General features: G+C 43.4%; 3 protein-coding genes across 7 annotated transcripts in view; all 3 read right to left on the reverse strand.

The window, feature by feature from the left end:
• Positions 1-1934, reverse strand: part of cacnb2a (calcium channel, voltage-dependent, beta 2a) — a 55902-nt gene extending 53968 nt beyond the window's left edge. For 2 of the 4 annotated variants that reach the window (XM_034572170.1, XM_034572169.1), the window contains exon 1: positions 1430-1934. In XM_034572170.1, the coding sequence (XP_034428061.1) occupies positions 1430-1459 (30 nt within the window). In that variant the 5' untranslated portion in view covers positions 1460-1934. The remainder of the gene's footprint in view (positions 1-1429) is intronic. The other 2 variants (XM_034572162.1, XM_034572168.1) reach the window with 2 other exon arrangements.
• Positions 1935-5210: 3276 nt separating this feature from the next.
• LOC117754112 (zinc transporter ZIP12-like) lies at positions 5211-12408 on the reverse strand. Its single transcript, XM_034572802.1, has 13 exons — positions 12199-12408; positions 11122-11421; positions 10234-10569; positions 9951-10158; positions 9644-9795; positions 9389-9560; positions 8584-8756; positions 8341-8496; positions 8084-8164; positions 6477-6549; positions 6185-6343; positions 5909-6096; positions 5211-5489 (listed from the first exon to the last, which is right to left on the reverse strand). The coding sequence occupies exons 1-13, from the start codon at positions 12199-12201 to the stop codon at positions 5361-5363; spliced, it is 2130 nt and encodes a 709-aa protein (XP_034428693.1). The 5' UTR covers positions 12202-12408; the 3' UTR covers positions 5211-5360.
• An 836-nt stretch (positions 12409-13244) lies between these two features.
• Positions 13245-24098, reverse strand: mrc1a (mannose receptor, C type 1a). 2 transcript variants are annotated; one of them, XM_034572666.1, is made up of 30 exons: positions 23917-24098; positions 23403-23804; positions 22127-22300; positions 21459-21614; positions 21267-21380; positions 20894-21034; positions 20623-20805; positions 19404-19561; positions 19179-19295; positions 18969-19084; positions 18650-18798; positions 18124-18323; positions 17912-18027; positions 17743-17824; positions 17514-17658; positions 17376-17414; positions 16870-17033; positions 16677-16741; positions 16466-16566; positions 16250-16389; positions 15925-16033; positions 15642-15816; positions 15437-15540; positions 15123-15355; positions 14862-15027; positions 14603-14755; positions 14407-14523; positions 14092-14250; positions 13984-14016; positions 13245-13886 (listed from the first exon to the last, which is right to left on the reverse strand). In XM_034572666.1, exons 1-30 carry the CDS (start codon positions 23984-23986, stop codon positions 13654-13656), a joined length of 4314 nt encoding a protein of 1437 aa, XP_034428557.1. In that variant the 5' UTR covers positions 23987-24098; the 3' UTR covers positions 13245-13653. The 2 variants fall into 2 exon arrangements, with proteins under 2 accessions (XP_034428557.1, XP_034428556.1); XM_034572665.1 differs by having other exon boundaries at positions 21459-21623.
• Between the last annotated feature and the right edge of the window lie 491 nt (positions 24099-24589).

A 24589-nucleotide genomic window follows, 5' to 3' on the forward strand; every position in this document is an offset into this window, starting at 1 on the left:
TCACTGTTACTTCAGTTAGTCAAGTATAACTTTCAGTGTTTTATTTGAAGTGCTATATTATGACAGGTGTCATAAAATGACGGTAATTGTGTGGGTGGTCTTTAATATGCAAGCTGATACGAAGAGGGGCTGGAAAAGAGATGCACTCAGCTCTAGTGCTCACACAGCGCGCGTTGCTAGGAGCAACGGGAAAAACAGAAATGCATTTCAAATGTGAGCTTTATTCCGTCTCGCTCCCCCGGGACATGTTAATCATGCATGTAGAGAGGGAGGGGGAGAGAGAGAGTGAGAGAGAGGAGCTGGTCATGTAGAGCAGTTTGAGCTCCGAGGGTCTGGAGGAACTATTAAGAAATCGTAGTATACAAGTTGAACTTTTCTGCATGACAAAGACATCGCAGCATCCATCGTGTCATATTTTACCGAAGGACGTCAGAACGTCTTGTGGGACCCGATCATTTCACAGACTGCAGCAACAATGGAAAGCAACTAAGGACATTTACTCAAAGACTTCACTCAAGTACAATTTGGGTCACGTCAATATTGATCCTTTCACAACACCGTGTTTGTGACAGCTCATTTATAGATTGGGATTTTTCCTTTAAGACATCTGATCATATATAGATCGTTATTTTTTCAACTACATGACAGTATATATATATGAAGTTTAAATCATGTTTACACATTAACAGCATTTAGATTTGACAAGGGAAAGATTCAACTCAAATAGGCCAAACATTTAAATAAGTCTTTATAAATCAAACACTGATAATCACCATGACAACATAGAATCAGACAAACAGATGAAAGACAATATATTACAATTAAAATAGCAGTTTCTGTGGTTTGAGGTGCAACAGTAATTATACTGAGTTACACTTAAAAAGCAGTTAAAAACGTTAAAACCGCAGTTTGGTGCTGAGGGTAAAAGTGCAACAATCACAGATTAAAATCGCAGTTACAATCTGTAAGTAAAAGACATTCTTAAAAAATATCATTTACAATTGATGCTAACAACATTAACAACAAAAAAACTAATACGAAATAAGTTTTTATAAACAAATTACTATTTTTAATTGAATTCTATAAACATCAAATAGGCCCAATAATAGTTTAAGTCTTTGTAACCTAATGACTGATAAAGGTTGTCGATAATATTTATCAATAAGCTTATCGATAACCTTCGCACCAAACTGAGTCTGTTAGCATTCAAAGATTATTTACTGTGACGCCATTTTTGATTAAAATCGAAAGGTAAGACTAAAACCTTCAGTGACATTGCGTCCTTAATTTAAATATCGTCGTAGCCAATGGGAGGAGAGGACAAGTGGACACGTGACGAGAAGTTGACCTGTTTCTTCAACGCACGAACTTTTACAAACTGTTAAATGAATAAAAAACATGGCTGTTTCTCAACTTAAAAGGAACTCACGTGTAACATGGGCTGTTCCTGCGGGTCCATGTGTCGCTTCAGACGCGTCGCTGCTCCAGGATCAGCAGAAAATCACGAACATTAAACCCACTGAGGAAACAAAACCTCGGGACTCGAACACACGCTGAGAGACGGATCACAGCTCAGAGTCATTTCAAGTCGTTTCACCGGGTTTCACAAAAACAACCCCACCGGTGGAGAGTGAGCGAGGAGCCGCCGGTTCACCTGACACCGACAATGTGTTCAGGTCCCGGGCAGCAGGAGGTGAGGAGGAGCCTGGACGGGGAAGAAGCTGGTGGAGCAGTTCTCCTCCAGTTCACATGATGAAGACGATGATGAAGAAGAGGGTTTGAGTTCTCGGATATTAAAACCCCCTCCAGCATCATCAGTGCCCTCCTACCCACACTGACAGAGAGCCCTCCTGCATCCAGCTACACCTCCTCACTGCAGAGGGATGGAGGGAGATAAACAACAGCTCTGTTTGAAAAGAAAATCTATAAAAGACTTTTCACCAGCCAGTGATAAGAAGAAATGATCCAATTACTTCCAGAATTCTCTAGAATTAAGTAAGCCCGAATATTTTTTTATATAAAAATCAATTTTATGTTTAATTCAGAGTTTTGAGCACGATACTATTAATACTTGAAAGTCTATATCATACTACAACTACTGCTGTCTTTAACTGCTATTTACTACATTACGTTACTTCCCATTAAGTATTTTTGCACTCACATATCCACCGTGTGCCTTATGACTGCATACTATGTCGTATACTGTGTACTACGTTTTGAGTACTTATTATGTTGCGTACTTATATGTTCTGTCTACTTATAAGTTCACACCGGGGATCAGAGAGTAAACAACATTTCAATCCCGTCTGTGTCCTGTACGTATGGCAGAAATGACAATAAAGTTGACTTCTGTTTATTTAACAGCAGTGTCCATAGACCGTATAAAAACTTCCTTCAGCAATCCAGAAATGAAGCCAAAATATTCCCATGATTGAATTTCCACCAGCGGGGGGCAGTGAAACACATAAAACCCTGCCTGTCTGTATAGTGTTATAAGTTGTTGGCTCTGAAAAGACTACGTGAGTTTAAAGGGCAACGAGACTGTGAACTTCGAGGTTCAGCAGATACTGACTAAAACAAGTCCACGTTATTAGCTCCTGACTGAATATTCTCCCCCTTTGACATTAAGCTTGAGTCCACAGTCCTTTAACTGTATGCTAACTGAGACATTATCGATTAACCTCACTATTCTAATAATAAACAGCTGTATGAAACAGAAGAAAATATATATGTTAAAGAAGCTGAACCCAAGGACACATCCTGGAGGAATCCTGTTTTATTTGTCTAACAGTGGAAAACCCAAAGACAGTCCATTCACAATGATGTAAAGCGGTTGTAGCTTCTCAAATTTGAGAAGCTACAACCAAAAAATACCATTTCTTGCTTGATCAACCAACAACTGTGCTAAAAGCTCAGTAACGTTAATTTTCTGTTGTAGCAACTAATTGATTCAAGTGAGTAATTTGCTTCTGCCCCTCAGGTGAGTTCCCCACAGAGGTGAGGGGAAGGTACTGCACCTGCTTATAGCACCAGGCTGTTTACAGCTGTGATGCACAGACCAGACAAGCTGCAGCTGACGTGAGACAAGTTTTACACCATAGACACTGTATCTCTGAAGTTTAGTCTGCTTTCGCCCTCTAGTGGTTCCATGTGCTGTTGTTATTTAAAGGAGACACCACTGTTTTTACTCAACATGTCTTTATCAGTCATGGTTACTGCTGCTCCGCCTCTGGAAACATCGGTCTGATGAACTCTTGGGCCTGGAGGCAACTTTGACACCATGAGACTTATTTCAACTTGGGATTGGTTCCTACAAATGTCATTAGAATCACAAGCTGTGTGGAGATTGAAAGATGTTAGATTTTAGATGTGGACGGTTTAACACACAACTGATATTGAGTTGCATTGTGGGAAATGTAGGATACTGTAGGATAGGTCCAGTATGTGTTGCTTTAGCTAAAAAAAAAGAAAAAGGCTAAGTAGCAGTTTCAGATCATTAAGAAACTATTGTGAAATTAAAATCACCGCTTCCTGTTCATTCTTTATCCTCTAATGAATTCTGTGTCGTTGACGTCACACACGTCCTGTGACCGTGCACAAAAATGTCCAACCAGTAACTTCAGGCCGATCCCATGTGGTTTAATGTGACAACAATAACAGGTGCAGAGGATCACATTCAGTTAAAACCCTCTCAAATCAAAGGGAGACATTTATATTTCCTGTTTTGTGTCTTTCTGTGTGTTCTGCTGCCCCGATGACCCCCCCCTCTGACAGGTCTCTGCTGAGCAAGTGAGGATACCGCATGTTCACGCCAACATGCCCCAGATAACGAGCTCTTCCTTCCTCCATCCTGGCAGCAGCCGCCTCGAAAAGATGCACACATGCCAGAAAATGCCTCTTTGGTGCAAACGGGCAGATTTACACACAAAACAAGCCGTCAGGTCCGAAGCTTTCCTGGAAATGCCAGAGGGATTGGCATTTCCAAAATAACACCAGAGTTGCTAGAATAAGTGAAAATGCTCGGGACTTCCTTTGATTGTCTTGGCATTTCTCGGGAAGTCGCAGCGAATGGCGTCAGCTCTTTTTGACGTGATGGTGGAACAGTGTCATGACTCTGTCAATTGAACTGACTTTGCACTTTGTTAGCAAGCTTAGGATGGGAAATTAACATAATCGCCGTGCACATTCTGCAATGAAACTAATCCTCAGCACAAATAGGGCTGTTTACTCAAATTTTGCAGAATTATGTCGAGGCAGAGTGCAGCAGAATTTAATCACAAGCCGATGTAAAAATCCGCTTAAGCCCCCTCATTTGCTCAGTATCACAAATCCAATTCTATGTACAAATAAGTCGATCCACTGCGTTTCATTTATTTCATTATACTGATGTATTCATCGTATTCTCTTCTGCAGCCACCTCCTTCTGCAGGCCCACTCTGGCCGGTGAAGAGCGTGCGTGCGTGTGCTGTGTGGGCCGCATCGCTCCAGAGCTTTTCTGTCTTCTACAGCGAGCGTTAGTCATCCAGGTTGGTGGATGGAGAGAACAAATGGCTCAGGTGGGTGGAAGTGGCCTCATGCTGGATCACAGCAGAGAGAGGCCTCAAAAACAAAGAGCGATGCCTCTGAGATGAGACGCTGAACCGGAGCAGTGCTTCTGAAAACAGCTCTTCAGAGAAACAAAGTATTTTAAAGCAGCGTAAGTCTAACAAAGAGGTATGAGTCCTTTTCTGCACCTAACAATAGAGGTTCTCATTAAGCCAATCAAGGTTTTCTATATTTATAAGTTGTTTAATGTGAGATTATGCTTTATTATGGGTCTGCAACTTCCTAAGAATTTCTCTGTTGAAGGACAAATCTAAATAACTGGATTGTGTCTTAAAGTGAAATCAATTAATTGGAAATGTGCTGACTGATTTGTATTAAATTTCACTGGATAATATTCAGAAACATTGCAGAAATGACAGGTCTGTAAAATAAAGTGTTAATAATTCAATATTTAAAATAAAACATTGTACAAAATATACAAATTCCCCACGTGACCATAACAGATATGCACAATTGCACCTGACTCTCCCAAATGAAGTGTTTGAGCTTGAGTCATCAGATACAGGCACTGATAACACTTAACAAAAATAAATCATCATGTATAAAAAAAGATTTTTTTACTGTATCCTCCAGCTGAGATTATGACAACATGAAATACTCACCAATAATTACTGGGTGCACAAACTAACACTCGCACAGCAGCAGATAATAATCAACCACTTATTTAAAAAAATTATTCAAAAACACTAAAAATCAAGTCAGCAGTTATTTGGGTTCAAACCCTGCATGAAGCGATGCCTTGTCATGTGTGAATTTTAGAATTTGAGTTCATGTTCAAAGAGCGCGAGCAGCAGGAGACAGGACCAACCCATCAACAGACCCAGGTTCTGCAGGAAAAACAGGAGACACGGGCTGTCGGTCTTCACGCGACTCATCTCTGGAAGCTGACGAACGAAAGAAAAGAAGGTCAGGATTTTGACAGAAGAAGGGATACAGCTGCCGTTATTAGTTTTCCTAATGTCCAGAAATGCCATAAAAAGGTAAAAACCAACAAAAACCAAAGAGCATGCAGGAGGCAGGACGTGACGTATTTATGCATTTTTGTTTACAGCATGTTGACATTTTAACGAATAACTGTTACATGTTATCTTGTCTGTCTTTCAGCAGGATTATTCAACAACTAGTGAACCAATTTCCGTGAAATTTTGTAGAAGGGTGGGACATATTATTTAACATGGCGGTTTAGAGCGTTAGCGGTGGTTCATGCACCTTCTGTTTTTTTGTTGGTTCTGGTCTTTTTATGGGATCTGTTGACATTAGAAAAGATATAGAGCATCAGCAGCCATTAATAAAGCTGCCTTACCATTTCCACCAGTGACAGGTACAGGAAAATCCCTGCAGTGACGGCGAAGATCCACTGCTGCACATCTGCCTCTGTGGAAACAAAGAGTCCAATGTAGAGGCCGATGAAGGCCGTCAGAGCGCTGAGGAGGTTCATCAGCATGGCCGTCTTCACCGAGAGTCCAGAGCTGAGCAGCACGGCAAAATCCCCTGAGAGATAAACACCAGACCAGAGAAGCCGCTCAGTTAAACAGCTTCCAGTTGAAAAAACAAAACAACAGGTGCAGTGACCTCTCACCCATCTCGTGCGGGATCTCGTGGCACAAGATGGCCACGGTGGTCGCCATTCCAGTCTCGACTGAAAAGGAGAAGGCCGCCCCGACGACCAGGCCATCGGCAAAGTTGTGGAGGCTGTCTCCCACAATTACCATCACGGCCAGCCGAGGAACCCCCTGTCCTGGGAACACAAAGGGAGGCTGTGTCGTCAAAGATCATCCTCAGACCGGGACAATCGCTCTGTCATGCCGGGCGACTAATTACGAAAGTACATCACATGTTCATCCGGGTGCGATCGTGCAGCTCGAGCTTACTCTGATGTGAAGGCCTCCTCGTGTCTGCATGTTCAGGAGATATTTCCGAACACTCCAAGTCGTCCATCGGTCCCTGCAGGATACACACACAATTATTTACAGCACAGAGTTTGAACCCCCTTAACCTGTTATTCTAATTTAGGAAATGAAGACATAGTTAAACGAGCAGGCTCGGATGAGACAAATTCACAGAAATAGAATCGGTTTATTATTCTCAGCCAGGGACGTTGTGTTTATGTCTGCGTTTTGTTTGATTTTATTGAGCAGGATTACGCAAAAACTACTAAACTGATTTTCATGAAATTTTGTGGAGGGGTGGGACATTACTGGAGGAAGAACCCAGTGAATTTTGGTGCAGATGGAACATTGATATGTAGTAAATTTGGGGGATTGAAGTTTATAGTCAATTTCACTCAGGGGTCAAAACACATACTAGATTCATTTTGTGTTTGTGTTTCTGAGAGTTTACAGCTAATGGACAGCGTGCTGTGGAATGACCTTAGAACCGGATCAGGAACTAGGTCCATGTTTGTAGTTTACAAAAGCAGCTTTTCCTCGTGAGGGATCTCGTTCTGTGTGTCTGAAATGTTCCAGTTTGTGTTCAGCTGCGTGATTCAAGTGTTTTCTGAATGATTCAGTGCTTCTCATTCTCCAACATCCTACATGCCCTGCTCCTTCACTCCCTCCCACGCCGCTCTTCATCTCCTCTTATATAAAAGCCGTTCTGGAAAACTCATTTATGTAGATTTAAGTTGTTATTTTCCCCCCCCTCTGTAAACATGAATTCAGTAGATTCACTTCTTCTTGTAAAGATGAGTTTGGGATCAGAATTGGTCCAGTGTGCTGAACTGTGTGGATGTACTGTAACTGTGAGAGGTGCCCTCCAGCGCAACAACACTGGTGGAGGAGTAGCGTGGGAGTGGGGCATCGCTGAGGTGATTGGAATTATATTATGTTTAATAACTGCACAGTGATACAGCACAGTCAACAACAGGCTGTTACACAACATTTAATCCATGTGATCATTTCTATTTTATTTTAATAAGCTCTGTTGCGCAATTTGTTTTTGAAATAAATATAATGTGGTTTGCTTAAAAAAGTCTCAAATCTGTGTTGAGGAGGAAAATAAACCTAATGTGAAAAGTCAATTTTTCATGTTAACTTAAGTGGTCTTACTTACGGGTACTTTTCACTTTTACTCCACAACATACATCAGCGAATATCTGTACTCCTCACCTCTGTCAAAAGGTGAACTCTCAAAACCATGAGCCCTTTAGTTTGTGTCCACACCAAAACTCTGTGATTACTCCTGCAATAACTGTGAATAATTTTTTTTTGCTCATCTTATATTCATATTTATTTATTTTAGTCATGTTCCTAACTTTACCTTTGCTAACAACTACACTAACCCTCTATCTATCTATCTATCTATCTATCTATCTATCTATCTATCTACAGTATAATACAACAGTTTTACCCTCTAAGATCTGCTTTGTTCCTCCCTCTTTTCTGCTCTATAACTACATAAATGATAGTGTGGATGACAGGGATCAGGACTTTCTGCCAAGAGCCCTTAATAAAAAACAGCAGATAGTGACGACACTCACCAGCTGTATGGTGGAGATGGACTTGCCTCTCTGTGACCGACCATTACAGTTGAGCTCCAAGGGGAGGTCCCTGGAATGACCCTGCAGACAAAAGAAAGTCATGAAACCACCGTCGCTCGCCTGCAACATCATGACCACCTCCAAAAGATCACAATCTGGTTACAGGGACTGAACATCAGCCGCAGCTTCAGCCCCTTTCTCATGATTTACTATGGTGTGATTCAAATTGATAATGGTTACTAAAAAACAGATCTTACGTGGCCATGAGAAGGAAATATAAAGGAGAACATTCTTTCAATAAGGAAAAAGCCATAAATCCCAGCGATCATGCCCAGAATCTTCCACAGATACTCCTTCCCTTCGGTGTGTTGCGCGTCATCACCGACATGAGTGACGCCATGGAGGCCCAGAATCTCCAAGGAGACAAAAAAAGAGGAAGTGATTAGACACTTTCTCTGAGACACGTTTATGGTTGGTCATAGTCGAAGGTGCAGTGGCACCTGTGGGATGAGGTGCAGGAGAGCGTCTCCTGACAGGGTTCCCACCGCCAGGCCCACAAACAGCTGCAGGATGAGCGTGTACGTCTCCTGGCAGGAGTTGAAGAAGATCAGGCAGATGCCGAACATGGAGCCCACCGTGATGAGCAGGACGGCAGCCGTGCTGTAGCCGTACTCTGCAGGTCCGAGAAGGAGGGATGGTTATTTTTAAAACAGCCTTTTCAATGTGCAAATAAAAAATATCATTAGACCAATTGTGATAAAGTCAAAAGAAAAAACTGGAAAACCCAATCAGAAGGTCAGTTTACAAGTCTTTACAATCTTTATTTATTTGTTTTCACTGAACCAAACCTATAACCAAAAGTTATTCGATTTAATATTCTCTTATTTCTTATCTTGTATTTACTTTTCAAAAGCATAAAAACACAACACAAGAAATACAATGTAGCAAAGAAGCCTAAGAAATTATAATAATCTAACATGAATAAATAATTCAGTAAAAAGGATAAAAAATAATTAATAATAAGTTGAGTTGAGATGTTTTTAGTGTCTATATTTGATTTGTGATAACAATAAATCCCAAATAATACGACTGGTATTTCATCGACAAAATATAGAATAGATAGAATGTATCTAACTATTAAAATATGTCCTAACTAATTTCCTGCATTTTACCTCTTTTAAAAATTATATTAAGTTGTTCAATTCAGTGAAATATTTACTAAAACGAGTTGTTTTAGTTAGTTGCAGTATCTCTATACTGTAAGCTGTGGTTTGTATAGGGGAACAATGAGGTACAGTGTCTTACTCTCCAGAGCAGTGGGCAGTGATCCTGTTGTTTTTGGCTCTGCAGACTCGCAGGCGTTGCCTAGCAACTGCTGAATAATGGCCGGGCAAATCTGTCTGAAGTGCTCCTTGGAAATCGGCGAATGAGGATCCAGGGCAAAAATATCCACCAGCTGATTTGCTGAAAAACATACCTGTTCAGAGTCAAAGGAAAAGATGAGTCTGAGGTTCAAATAAACAATGTTTTAGACTCATTTGATATTTGACTGAGCCTCACCTCAGCCCAGTCTCTGGTAATTGCTCCAGTTTCATGGTTACATCCGTCCACCTGATGTTTGGCTCCTCCTGTGATGCTCCTCCTCTTCCTGCCGTGAGAGAGAGATGCTCCCCCCCTGCCCACTCCCAGCTGATGAAGCAGCTCCTCCAAGTCTGAGAGGAGGAGAAGAAGAAGACGGCTGGATTAAATACTGAGGTCAGATTGATCTAAATGAGTCAGTGTTCCACGTTTGTTTATTTGCGGTCTTATAGGAGCATGCAGCTACATTCTGCATGGATTCAATAAAATAACAACTTACTCAACTTACCTGTGATCTGCAGGTTACTTGAGCGATTCAGGGATTGAAAGATATAGTCGGTGAAGAAGGCGGGTGACGGGAGATTCCTCCGTCTGAAGCAGTGGCCCTGCAGGATGTGGCTGATAATGGCTGCAGCCACTCTGGGCACAGAGGACTCACCAGCACCTGGGTTTTCTTTCACGTCAACATCTTGGAGTAGATGAGCGGCATCGATGCACTGTGGGGTCAAAGGTGACATGATCGTAGCTGTGTGTGCATAAGAGGTAGATTTCCTAAATGACAAATCTCTTACTTGCATATCCGAGGAGGTTTCTTGCAGGTTGGAGGGGTGGTAGTGCTGGTTGATGAGCTGCAGAATACTCTCGGTTTCACTGAGTGACAGGAACTGGTCGTCCTCAGCGGGGTGTAGATTGGTGAGTGCCAGGAGGTAGAACTGATAGTTCCCAGATGAGGAGGAGGAGGAGGGGGAGGAAAGGGAGGAAGAGGAGGCGGCGTCTGGCACACACAGATCTCGCAAGTTGATGATGTAGTACAGCAGAACAGTGGAGATCTGCTGGTAGTCGTCCTCCGTGAGGTAAGATTTTCCATCATCCTCTAGCGCAGAGAGGGCTACGTCCGATGTCAGGCACTGGAATAGGAAGAACATCAGAGATATTTTAAGGACATAAAGTAGCAGAACATCAAGTCACGTGAGGCTTATAAAATATTTACATGTGAGGGGGAAAAGTGGAAAAGAGGTCAGCTTGATAAAAGGCCCATTTTCTCCTTGCACACACAGGATGCTGCTTCTTAGAAAATGTCCAGCTGCTGTGCTGTTGAATACGAGCCCGATCGCACCGCTCTTAGTTAGACGGAGAAGATTATTCAGCAAACAATGCTGGAAAGCAGACTGTCGCTGTGTTAATTTCTAAACCTCATGTCAAGGCTCGATAATCCCACTTGACAGCTCCACCTGCACAAACATGTGAAGTACCTCCAGCTCCATTCTCTGGAGTTTATTATGTCAAATGTGATGGATAAAGCCACACAGCATGAATGCCCCATGGAGGTCAAGGACTTAAGCCTCCACATTCACTTCGCATTCCACCAATAACAAGCACATTTCATGAAATAAGCAGACAGGAACAGGGGGTGAATGCATGATAAGCATTCAGCATACTGGGTGTAAAGAAAGGCGTACCTCGTCGCAGTTGTCTTGCGAGGTCCCTGTCTGCTCTGCACAGTGCACCGCCTGAAGAAGCGTGGAGATCAGGACCCCGGTTTTGTTCCTCTGGAGCTGGGGTCCGTCGTCCATCCCCGGGGGAAGACCCAGGGCCTTGAGGGCCTCCTGCAGGTACCCCCACTCCTGCCCTTTCACCTCCACCACGCTCCCCAGCAGACAAAGAGGCAGCAGCAACAGCAGAAGAGGTGGACCGCTCCTGAAGTGCATGTTCCTGCGGGGGACGTCCGACTCCCTCGAGCTCCCAGGGCAGGCTAAGGGCTATGAGATAATAAATGAGAATGTGAGACGGACTGCGAGAGAAAGAGAGAGCGAGAGAGGGATAGACAATTTCTGAATCAAGGTGAACGAGGAGATCACGGAGCAAAAAGCCTCTAAAAAAAGAAGAGCGGCGGATGTGTTCTTGCTGAGGGAGGCGTTAATAATAGGCCCGCCAGATCTGGTGCGTGGGGGACCGGAAGGCTCGGCACCCTTCAGCTGCGCCGACCCTCACTGTGCTGAATGGTCAGCCAAAGCCCGGGCCCCTCGGACCACAACAAAAAGATTAGTGCAGGCAAGTGAGAGAGAACACGGGGGCAGAGGGAAGGGGCATGAATGGGGAGACTGTGGCGAAAGTGAGGCAGACGGAGATCCATGTTGAAAACAGAGTGAAGTCCTGAAGTGATGGAGTTTTATTTTATTTAACCCTGGCAGTTTTATTCTATGCATCGAACCAGTTTCCTTATTTTAGCAGCATCAGTTGTCCATCCAGTTGGACATCAGGAGCTGCTGTGTGCGAGTGCATGTTGTTTGTTGACTACACAAGCCCACATGTGCAAAACACCAGTCACCTTCAAACCCAACGTTCCTCTTCTTCTCCACGATCTCTGAGTCATCAAAGATCAAACACGCAGAACAAAACACGCCGAACGTTCCTGCAAACCCTTTCCAACATCCTCCCACGCGGGGGGTCAACTCGACCGAGCAAAACACACGAGGGCAGAGCTGTTGCTAAAAGCTGCAGTGACACCTGAGATACAGAGGATGAACCAGGCTTACCATTATCCCCTGTGCTCCTCTCAGCTGCTGATGTGGCTGCGGGTTTGTTCTCCTCCTCCTCTGGTCGGGTAAACACAGGATCCGGTCGATTCTCTGGCATCGGTTCTGTTGGTAAAACCCTCTTACGAGAAGTAAGAGTTGAGTAAGCCCCCGGGGATTAGTTGCGACAGCCTTCGAAGGGCTGCGGTTGCCATGGAGAGCACTGCCTCACTTTTAGGGTGAGGTGAGGGGGGGCAGCCGGTGATTACAGAGCAAGATTTAGAAATCTCCAAATTCAGCATCGGATCTGATTGACTTTAATTTGATAATTTGTCTCTATGCAGAAATACAAGAAAATACAAATAAAGAAACATTGATCTTGGTCTTTATCTGAAGTGGATGAAAGTGTTTGGGGGAGATTTTGAGTTTTTGTGTTTTGTCACAGGAGGATGTACAATAACAGTTAAATAGCTTTAAAAAATACCTCATCACTTAAATGAAGGAAATCCTGGTCCCTGTCATCCTGAAAAAGGGCTGATGGATTTTTCCTCTGGTATTTTTTTTCTCCTCCAACGAGGTTATGTTTGGATTTGTTTTTTCAGCAGAATGACACAAACTACCAAACCTGTTTTGTTGAAACTCTGCAGAAGTGAAGGGGAATTGGCTGAGGAAGAAGATTCGATAAAGATTTTTCACTTTCTTTAACATTGTGAGATGGGGCTTTAAACCTCTATTGAAAGGACAAATGAGGCATATTTAGGGGACTGATATCTATGAATGTGTGAAGTTTGGTGCAGCTTCATTAAATGTAAGGGGACAGTTCAGCCCTGTCATGCAGCAAGAAGGTTCAAGTCTCAGTGTCAAGATGTTTCAGGTGTTGGGCCTATTACATTTGATCAGGAACTTATTTCCACCGACCTTTTTGTTTGTTTCTGTTATGAAAACTGCTTTAATCTGCTATTTATGTCCCATCACATTGTATCTCATCACAGTTGTCCACCATTACTGATGGAACATTGTTGCTCTGTTGCTGGTTTATCAGAAGACAAAACGAGCAAAAAGGACAATTGGTTTTAGTGTTTTTAGATTTTTTTTATTGAGCATCTATTTACACTGTCGAGAGCCAGAAATAGTTTGATGAACACATGGAAAATAATAACAAGCAATTCAGTTGAGCAAGGTTGAAGTAAAAAATAAAAAACACATCTTAAAATTTATTTTTCTTACTTTCTTATTTGATCCGCAAATGTTTCTTCGTTATGTTGATTGGTAAATGTAAAAAAAAAAAAAGAAACTCTGTACACATTTCACAAATCATATAATTTTTATATTATCTTGTCTGTAATTGGCTTAGTGCAGTGCCAGTTTTGGCAAGAGTTATTGTGTCATGATCCTGAAAATCATTATTTCTGATCCAGTCCAAGTGATCTGAAATGAAGTACGGGTTATTTCCACTGTGTCGATCATCACGTCTTTCTACGCCTGTTCATTTTGCTCGATGTTGGCCACCAGACCCTTGGTGTCGACAAGGGCTCGGATCGGATTGTTGAAATATAACTTGTTGTCGAAGGTGCCTTCTCCCAAGACAGTCGTGGGTATCCGTTTACGGAAGAGGAGGAAGGCACCGAGTCCAAAAATAGCGATTACGACCAGCACCACGGCCACGGTGATGCCAGCCGACCCATGAGAAGCTTCTTCGGTGACGTGTGCTGCGGAGGCAAAACACAAAAGATTTAACATTGATTTGGTTAAAGTTCGAAATTTGAATCATCATATGCACTCGATGCAGAAGATAAAATAACTTACCAACAGATGGAGGCTTTTCTGTCGGTGTAATAACTGAAACAAACAAAAAAAATTGCTCAATAAAAGTTATTGATAGGACACATGAAAGTTACAGTTCATTGAACTTACCTTTTGGTCTTTTGCAGATGTAAGACCTATATCTGCCGCAGCTGTTCGTACTCCACAGTCCAGTGTCAGAATGGATGTCCACACACGAGTCCGACTTTGGCATCCCCGAATTCCAGTTGGTATAGTCCAAAACGCTGTCATCGATCCACTGCCACTCACCTGAAACGGAGAAACTTATGTTTTAAAAAGACTACCGACAAGATAGAGGCACTTCAGGGGCCAATCAGATTAGAGCTGATGCCAGTGATCGCCCCCCTCGCCCCGCATCTGGATCTGCCACTGACATACATTAATTTTAGTATAAGCCACGCTCACCTTCGTGGGTCTTGAAGAGGCCGATCCAGAAGGTTTTGGCCCCGTCCTGCAGCATCTCCAGGTTCTGTTGTATGAACAGACCCTCCTGAGGGTCCTGAACACTCACCAGAGATGCACCTGAGGAACACAGCCACAGTTGCATACTGTTAAATATGCATGTATCATTTATCAGTGGACATTTCTTTTAATAACATACCCATTTTCAGGCAATCGACGGAGGCATGGGCCCAGTTGTCCACCTGTGCGCTGAGGAAGGCGTAACAGTGGCCTTTGAAAGGAATCCAGGTTCTTCGGCTCTTCGGTTCCGGACAGCTGCCAGGAAGCTGCGGCGGCTCGGTGGGAGCGATGTCTGAAAAAGAGACAGGAGACGGCATCTTCGTCTCAGGAGCTCACGCTTTGTGGTTTGGTTATGTGCAGCATAAAGCACATGAAAAGCACCAGCGGGGCTCTCTGACCTGGTGACCTCTTGCAGAGGGAATAGCAGTTGTCAGTGCAGGATGCAGTCTTCCACTTTTTGTCCACATCCATATACACACAGCCTTCATTTTTTTTAGGCTCATCTTTTCCCCATTTGGTGTAAGACAGTAACCAGCCGTCGACCCACTTGAACCGACCACCGGTCTGTGAAAGAGAAATCACCACTTGCATTAATGAAAAGAAAGAAAGAAGCTCCTCGTCTAAGTTTGAACTAGTGCTGAAGAATAACTGTTCTTTACCACATTGCTGTTGAGGCCAATCCACACGGGTTCATTGTGCTTGGAAATCTGCAATGTGATGTAAGCCTCAGCTACAGGGTCCAGGATACTGGCCAGGTCTGCATCGTCTGCTTGGCACTGCCTCCTCGCCTCGTCCCATCTCATCTTCTGCGTCACCAGTTTGTAGGAATCATTGCCGAGCTTGTAGAACGCCTTCGGTAACACAGTGGTGGGTGGAACCACGATCTGAGAATCTTTGTGAGCAGCACACCTCAGTCGTTAGTCGCGATCTTAGAAAACAAACTGAAAATTGAGCTCGCTCGTGTTTCACTCACCGATGTTTCTTTTGCAGATGAAGCCTTTTTTGCTGTTACAGTCGTCCACTTTCCACAATCCTGTGAGTTTGTTGACGCCGCCCAGCATGATCACACAGTCAAACGACTGTCAGGAAGAAAAGGAAACCTCAGCACAGCTTGGTCGTTACATTTTTCTTTTTTATTGTTCAAGAGAGAGTTTGGTTTGGTTATAGAAGCAGAAATAACCTCATCTGATGCTGAGTATCGTCCTTCCGGCACAGAGGTTGGGTGTCCTTTGGCCCAGTTGGTGTATGCCATGCCTCTACCGTCTGTCCACACAAAGTGCATCTCCCAGTTCACATCATTCATGCCAATCCACAGGTTTTCCTTGTATCTCAACATCTGTGATGTTAGGAAAGCTACAAGGGAAGAAACCATTATTCTCAAAACTCATATCCCAAGGTTGTGAGACTTTCATACCACTTTGTGAACTGTAAACCTCGACCACTGAAGCCCATATTCCTCACCTTGCTCTCTGTCATTGACGATAGAAACCAGATTTCCTCCCTGGTTTATGCAGTACGTCCTGGCGTTCAGCCACGTGTTATTGTCATCCCCCGTAACAATTTTGTAGCACTGTATAAACAAGATGAGTTGTGTGTCGGAATAACAAGCACATGGACAGCAGATAACCAGACAGATGGGAAACACAGTTTACCGGCGACAGATTTGCATCATGCACACGGGAAAGTTTAAATCCTGAAAACGTTTGCCTCGATTAAAGATAAGCCCATGATGAGTGTCAGCATTGTTTTGAAGCAATTGATGTCGCGCACAGTTACATGCAAATACCTTTCCTCTAAAAGAAATCCACCCTGGTGCACATCCTCCTTTAGGAACCGTGGTGGGGACCATCGTTGCGTTGACAAAACTGCTGCTTCTTTTGCAGATGGAGGAAAGCTCCATACCACAGTTAATATCGTTCCAGTAGCCTGTGTGCAGAGGATCGTGAATAAATAATATGAAGACTAGATAACACTATGAAGACTGTCTCTGATTTGGACTCACCCATGCCCTTGTATATAGTCACACAGTTTTCGTCATTGTTAGCAAAGTTGGGCTCATTGTGTTCCCATGCAGTGTAAGTTACAGGGCTGCCGTCCAGCCAGCTAGAAATGGAAACATAAAAACAAATACGAATAAAAACTCAGTAACGCATCGCAGTTTCATATCATAAATGTCAGATTGATGTACGGTAAACGGCCTTGGTGTGATTTACCTGAATGACTGATCCAAATTCACCACCATGCCAATGTAGTACTGTCCTTCTGAGCCTTTCAATATCTGCGAGATAATGGTGAGAGACGTTAAATCAGATACAGAACTCGATACTCTTGCCAGCAGATAATTGAGAACATGCTGCTGTTTGGAAATCCAGCGTTATTAAACATGACATTCTTTGAATTCCTTGCCTGTTTCCAGAGGAACTTCCTCTCACTCTCCCCCGTGATGACTGCAAGTTCGCCAAAGTTTTTTTTGCAGAAGACTCTGGCAGCTTCCATGGAAAGGGGGTCAGTGTTGAAGAAATACTGCGTGTCGTTGTATATGAGCCAGCCATCTTCTGTGGTGTTGTATACTGGAAATACGGGGGGGGGGGGACAGTTACAGCATTAGGAATTTACAGAAAGAATAATGGGAATACGGGAGCGTTGTTGATGTAAAATACGCAGAAACATGGCAAACAAAAGTAAATGTTTGGTTAATGGCAAGAAATTTTTATGCACTAACATTTAATTTGCAAATTAAGAGGTTGTGACCTGTCCATGCTGAGTGACCTTGATTGGATAAAAATTACTGATTAGCAGTAACCCTGACAACAAGTCAGGTAAAGCAATGTCTTAGTAGTTTATGGAAATGTATTTGTGCAACTCTGGACACGTTAAAACAAAACAGTGAAGACGGCGCTGCTGAACCGTACCTGTTGGAACAGTGACAGGCTCCGGGCTGGGAGTCACACCTGAAAATACAAGAAGCATGAAAGAAGAAACAACGGCACAAAACTCTGATACGACTAGTTTAGATAAATGGCTCCATGTGAACCGGAGCTCCGTGTTACCTTTGCGTATCTGGCAGATCCAGTCATTGTTGGAATCACAGTGCCGATCGTTCCAGTGGCGTCCGTAGTAAAACTGGACTTCTGCACAGTGTTCATTGTCGTTGTAGTTGTTCGGTTCTCCAAAGGCCCAGCTGTCAAAGTTGCTCTAGATCACAGTTGTTGGAAATACACGTTATTAGGATTACAGTGAGTAAAAGATTGTAGTTGATAACAATGAAGTGCTACATACAGGGGACCCATCACTCCACACAAAACCTTGACTGGTATCCAGGGAGCTGAAACCAATCCAAGCTGCGTCAGAGAAGTGAAGCCTGCAGGACAGAAGAACTCACACTAACTGCCTGAATTCTCAATTACCGTATAGGATTAGACACGCACAAGCTGGTGAGTTAACATACTCCGCATTGTTTAGGTCCTGCGCACTGTGGATGCTCATCAGGTCCCCACCAATGGCCTTGCAGAAGTCATGTGCTTCAGACCACGTCTTCTTAAGATCCCCTCGTCTATTGAAAAGCTTTGAATGAGTGAAAAAGCACAATGGGTCAGATTTGATGGTGGCGGTGAAAATAGCAAAGATCTTTTTCAGATTAGTAAAAGTTTCTCCTCCGACCTGGAAGCAGACGTTCCCTGTGGCGACCGGGAACCACCCGGAGGCACAGCTCAGGGCCGGGGTGGTGGGCGGGACCGTCGTCACCTGCACACCCTCCGCTGGTTTCTTGCAGATGTATTTCTCCTTGTTGCTGCAGGTGACAACATCCCATAATCCGGCGAAAATCCCAGTTGTCATGGCAACGCATCCCTGTTTTCTGTCTTTTGTTAAACACAGAGGAGGAAATGGAAAAATATATATATTGTGACAAGCTAACTTACAAGTTATAAAGATTGTTCATTGTTACGTTTATTATTTCATGGCAATAAAGCCAATTACAAATGCTCGGGAAGTTATTAGCGTATGTCATTTTGGAGATGATTAGGCTGCACTTTTGAGAGCTGTCATGTCGTCCATCTTTATCTACAGTCTAAGGGATCGATAGCTAACATGAACATAATTTATACATGCAGGTATACAATGCAGTATATAACACAAAGCCCATTAGGAACCATGGTTACACTGTACAACTGAAGAGAAGCTGTACCTGGCATTCCCACGTTGAAATGAGTGAACGCGACCTTTCTTCTGGTCGTCCATCGGAAAGTGTTTACGTCTTCTGTGTTGGTCAAACCCGTCCAGAAATACTTCTCTGGTCTTAAACCCACCAAACTGACCAGGAAGGCGCTCTCATATCTGCAGGAAAGAAGAAAGGTATAAGTGATAAAACAACTTGATGATGATTCTAAATAAATCTTTTCTTTTAGATTAACCTTCTTTGGAAAGTAGTGTTTCAGATCATTTAATTACCGAACAATAGGGGGAAATGATCCACATACATATGACATGAATGGATGAAACTATACCTGTCACCCACATCCACCAGATGTGCGCCAGCCTCGGAGCACGTCTGCTTTGCATCATCAAAAGTTTTCGTCTCGGCTCCGACGTTGTAACAGTAGGAATCAAACCTGATCGAGCCCTGATTGACGGCGACGAGAACACAAACGCAGTGAATATAAATCTGATCTGAAGGATTTATTGTTTGATTCAAAGTAGATATGGTCATCGCTCACTAGCTTGCATCCAGGGTTGGCGTCCTCTTCGGCGCCCTCCGGTGGTTTCGTGGAGGCCTTCTTCTTGCAGATGTACCCGTACGTCTTTTCACACATGTGATCTGCCCAACTTCCATCCTGTGTGAGCAACACTGAATATAACTGCTGGGAAATGCTGTCACTCCTATGATAATAAATTGGAATTATGATTTGCTCTGTGTGTATTCGGGGAGTGACGGGTGTTACCTTTCCTCTGATGAGAACACAGTCTTCCTGGAGGTTGGTGGCGTGAGAGGGTTCGCCTGTTTGCCACTGGGCGAAGGTGACGTGGGAGTGATCGGACCATTCGAACAACATCTGGTTCTTCTGATCGTTCAAGCCAATCCAGAGCACATCTGTCGGCACTATAGGCACATGCACATATTAATGGAGTATGGTCAAAGCTTTCTTGCTGAGAACACTGATGCCAATCTCGTTTCCTGCACATTAATATTGAGACATAGCTGCAGACGAGTGATTAGCTTAGCTTAGGGCAAAGACTGGAAACAGGGGGAAACAGCTAGCCTGGCCATCAGTTACAAAAACGGCCCAAGCCGACCTCCAAAGTCCACTAACAATGTATATTTAGTTTGTTTAAAACGTACAAAAACCAGAATGTGAAAATGACATGTCAGGGTTTTACTGGATGTCCTGTGTTGCTTTATTTCTTGGCTTGCAGAAGTGACTTATTGTCATCTTGTCAACACTGTTAGTTTTCCAGGCAACAAGCAGAAATTTCAGGAAGTTATTGTGTCCGGCCAATAAAGAACATCTGGCACATAAACCACAAAATGAGATTTTTTTACACTGAGTTTTTTTGTGTGGATTAAACAAACATGATATAATGTGTTCTGTTACATGTACAGAGCCAGGCGGTTTCTGCTTGTAGTCTTTATGCTAAGCTAAAGCTAAGCTGCAGCTTCATATTCAATGAACAGATGTAACACAGTGGTATCCAGGGGCGGATCCAGGGTCAGGGCCACGGGGGCACTGGCCCCAGCTGAAATCTGATCGACCACTGAAGTACGCTTGTCCTGTCAGTAGTCTAGTAACAATAAATATGACAATATAGACTTTTTTTTTTTTTAAATACACAATGTGCTTGAACAAGGTACAGTTTTCTAAATATATTCAATGTCTGGCTTTGCTTAAAGTTATAGAGCCAACAGTAAACAAGGGATGACTTAAATATGCACCTTAATGAATCAGGAATTGTCCATGGAGGTTTGATATATTTCTGTCCCCACTGTATAAACTGTGGCCCCTTCATGTCCCCTGATTTAGAAAAATCCTACTGGTGCAATTAATATTCTCACTTAACTCTTGGAAAGAAAATGATGTATTCATATTATTCACCATTTTGAAGTTACACAGATTTATCACTGAGTTTCCATAATATCTACATCTAGTTTTTATGCACACTTACAGTATCCAGATTGAGATATGACGAAGCTCTGCTCCTCTATGTTGTGAATGCTGGCCAAGTCTCCGCCCTCTTTGTGACACGCAGCCAGAGCATCCCCCCACATCTTCTTACTCCTCTCCAGGTAGTAACAGTGACCTGCGTAAGGAACCCAGTGACTGGGGCAGAAGCTGTGCTGATCTTTGCCTGTAGACATACACACGGATAGAGAATATGTTCAGCTGTATATTCGTACCATGAAGACTCATATGTCTCATATCTTATATGATTTTACTTGGTGGTGGCGGCAGACTGGTGGAGTTTCCTTTGCGACAGATGTAACCGAGCTTCTTGGTGCAGGCGCTGCTCTCCCATTTTGAGGCTTTTGCAGCGTTGAGGGTTGCACAGGTAAGTCCAGGCTCTGATGACGGATGACCTGTGGGAAACACAACATGCAATGGCAATGTGTATAACAGAGTGCAATATATTTTTGTGATATTTAATGTAATAGCTACACCGAGTCTGCATGTAACCTTGACATGTCCTTTATAGTCAATATATGGAACCTTTGAGAAAGCTTCATCACATCACAATGAGTACAACGCTAAACTCCAGCAGACATTTCTTTTAAAGAAACATTACACTGTGCAGTATTTTTATGTCCTCACCTGGGGCCCAGTTTAAATATCTAAATGGGTTTCCGTTGCTCCACTGCCACCCGCTTTCAAAATCCAAGGAGTTCAGTCCAATCCACAGAGATGTCCCGAAAGTACTTGTCAACCCTGTGCCAACACACGCATTGCAAAGCTATTAACATCCAGCATTATAACCCTGCGTGGTATGGGAGGTCAGAGTCGTACCTGAGATGTACGACTGCTCGTGCAGCTCGACGATGCTGAGGAGGTCGGCTCCCTGCTGCTGGCAGCTCTTCCTCGCCTGATGCCAGGTCAACACTGACTGTGTGTTCCTCTGATACTGAACCCCAGTGACTGGGTCAGTGTCCCAACCTGAGGATGCTGGATATGGAAAAGAGAAAAAAAAGAAGAGAAATCATTCCCCTCTGTAATTGACCTGGATGAATTTTAAGAACCAATAAAAGTCTTAAAACTGAAAACTGAATAAATTCTCCTTCATTCTTATCTAGAAATTGCTGTGGTTTTGCTTCTATTGTAAAAGTGACTTTGCTTTTTCCCTTCTCTTCCTTTCCTGCCCCAGTTTTAGAGCAGTGTCAGGGGAACGACAGGCAGACGCGAAGAGGAAATCAAGGACAGTGCTGTGTTGACAACTCAAAAGAGGAAGTGGTGGTGTTGTTCTTCTGAGGGGAGAGAGGAGGGGGCCAGAAACCTGTCAGCACTGACCTCTTTAGCGAGAGCACTTACACAAACCAACAAGATAACTCCGTGTGGTCAAAGGAAAAATTAATGTGACTCTGACATATAGACGTAACGAGCATTTTAACAATCCTGATGATTACAGATGTTGAAGAACCGTAGACTTCTGGGTGGAAACATGTGTAGCTCACACTCACCTTGGGTGGGACAGAAGCCCCACTTCTTCACTTTATCGTAGTCCCTCTCTGTGGCGCACCACAGCTGTCCGTCTGATCGGCCCTCCTTCGTGCACTCAGCGTACCACTTGTCCAAAAACTTGAAAGGGAACTGACAGGGGCTTCCAAACGAATTGCCCCCTATGGTGAAAATCTCTGAGGAGACAGAATGAATGTGGACATTTCGTTTTGAAAAAGGATCTTTCCAAACCGGTGCCACAAGGATGGAAGAACACCATTGTCGAAAAACAGCAATGCAAAGCTGTAGTTTCGTGGAACAATCTATTAAAAAATCATTTGAAAGAGTTACAGACTGAACTTTTGACCATTTGTGATGTGTTTGATCTGCCCCTTGTATTTTCTGTGGGTAAATTTATTAGATTGCCCCGATTTAAAAGGATTAGTCCAATAATCAGACTACAGATTTGGCAGGATTCCTTCTGCAGCCCTTAAAAAGGTCAGGCGCTCGCAGTGAGTCCCTTCATATCCAACAAAGCTTGGTATTTGTGGTGCGTTACCAACTGTGCCACTCTGCAGGGGGAACTCACAGCAGCACATAACATCTGACTGTTCAACGAAACCCCCCAACAAATAAGCAAGTAACTTGTATTTTTACGCCACTATAGCTGGTGGTTTCAATATGTTCTCATCAGATGCTGCACGTCTCTTGATATTCACTTTATTTTACTCTTTAATACATTTCACCACATCTATCATACATTAGCCCATATGGAAATATCTGAAAAAAAACCTAATGATCTTTTTAGTATTATGAAAGCGGTCATATAATTAAAATTTTTAAAGGTAATCACAGAGTTGTGAGTCATATATATCTTATTTATTCTATAGCCATAGCACCTGCTATTTGGTCTACATGGCAGCAATTAGAAATAGACAATTATTATATTTGTATTACTTCAATATAACAGGTTTTTTGCAATCTGAGGATGGCGGCTGTGGCTCAGGAGGCGTAACGGGTCGTCCACGAACCAGATTCAATCCCCAGCTCCTCCAGTCCGCATACTCATCCTTGCCCCTGACCGCTGTGCCAGCAGTGTGTGTGTGATGTCTGATAAAACTGCATTATAGAAGTGCTGCATGTATGTGACTGTGTGAACGCTTTATAGATGCAGCCCATTTCACATGGAGAAACTATGCAGATAAAATTATGCATCGTAAAATACTGTTGAGGGACTAAGTTTAAAAACCACTGTAGACATGATTATGGCTTTGTCAGTTGTGGATCAAGGATTCCTACCTTGATACCCCTTTGAGCAAATGTCTCCCCGAGTGCCAAATATCCTCCAGCGACTCCAGAGCCCCGAGCCTTGGTAGATCAGTATGTTCCTCTCATTGCGGTGGCCCCAGTTTAAGTGCAGGTCCTGGTCTTTTAGGCCAAAGAGAGTCTCGTTCTTGCACTGCCAGTGCTGGAGGTCGCTGCTCTCATCACATTCAAACAGGAGGACCTTCACCCACTCTTTAATATCCGTGGCCCCCAGACAGAGCTTGAGGGACAGGCTGAGAAGGCGCGACTTGGAGGCCCAACGAAACTGCTGCTGCTTGTCGTGAGGATCGCAGGTGGCTATGGTCACCGAGGTGGCGCTCTCCACCCGGATGCACTTGTTGTGGTTCTCATTGAAAATCAGAAAGGAGCCGCTGTCTGGAAACAGAACCGAAGAGCTTCATAAATTCATTTAGGAGATGATTATTTTACTCACACACACACACAAGATGAATAGACAAAAAAAAAGAAAAGTGTCAGGGGTACGTACCTATGTCAGCAGTGATGCAGAGGGCCTGCAGGAGACAGAGGATCACAGCCAAACCTGAGCAGGGTAACATTATCCCTGATGTGTGGTTTACACTCAGTGGTGGACGAGGTGGTGCGGGAGTTTTCCAGTCATGAGAGAGGAGGTCTGGTGTGTGCTAAGGTGTGTGACATGGAGCAACAATGACTCAGGGACATGGCACTTTCCCCCCCCTAATCACAGTGATGGATATCCTGTCACATGGGTTGTTGAGGTTGGTCAAACGACAGCAATTTCCCGAGCTTCCACAGAGGAGAGGAAGACGGGAGGAGGGAAGCGAGAGACTGTGTCACGTTATGCTCACGTTACGAGCATGGATCTATTTTTAATAAATCAAACGCAAAAGTGCCACTGATTGATGAATTTTGGGAATACATTTTTCTGAGTAGGCTTTTTTTCAAGGTGCCTTTATCTGCGATTCTTGAACCATTATAAATAGAACTTCAGTCAGTGCTAAATCTGTGCCTGGAAAATGAACCCAGCGAGCAGATGTCATTAAACAATACTAACTGAGGTGTCAGAAGAATTAGGTGAATCACATCTGCTGAGGGAATGTGCCGGTTTCTCAGCGAGTGCCAGAGTAAATGAGGATTAAATGACATTTGCAGCACTTTGCTGATGTGACTTTTTTTTGTCT

This window comes from Hippoglossus hippoglossus, chromosome 20, assembly GCF_009819705.1.
Source record: "Hippoglossus hippoglossus isolate fHipHip1 chromosome 20, fHipHip1.pri, whole genome shotgun sequence".
In the NCBI taxonomy this organism is placed as follows: Eukaryota; Metazoa; Chordata; class Actinopteri; order Pleuronectiformes; family Pleuronectidae; genus Hippoglossus; species Hippoglossus hippoglossus.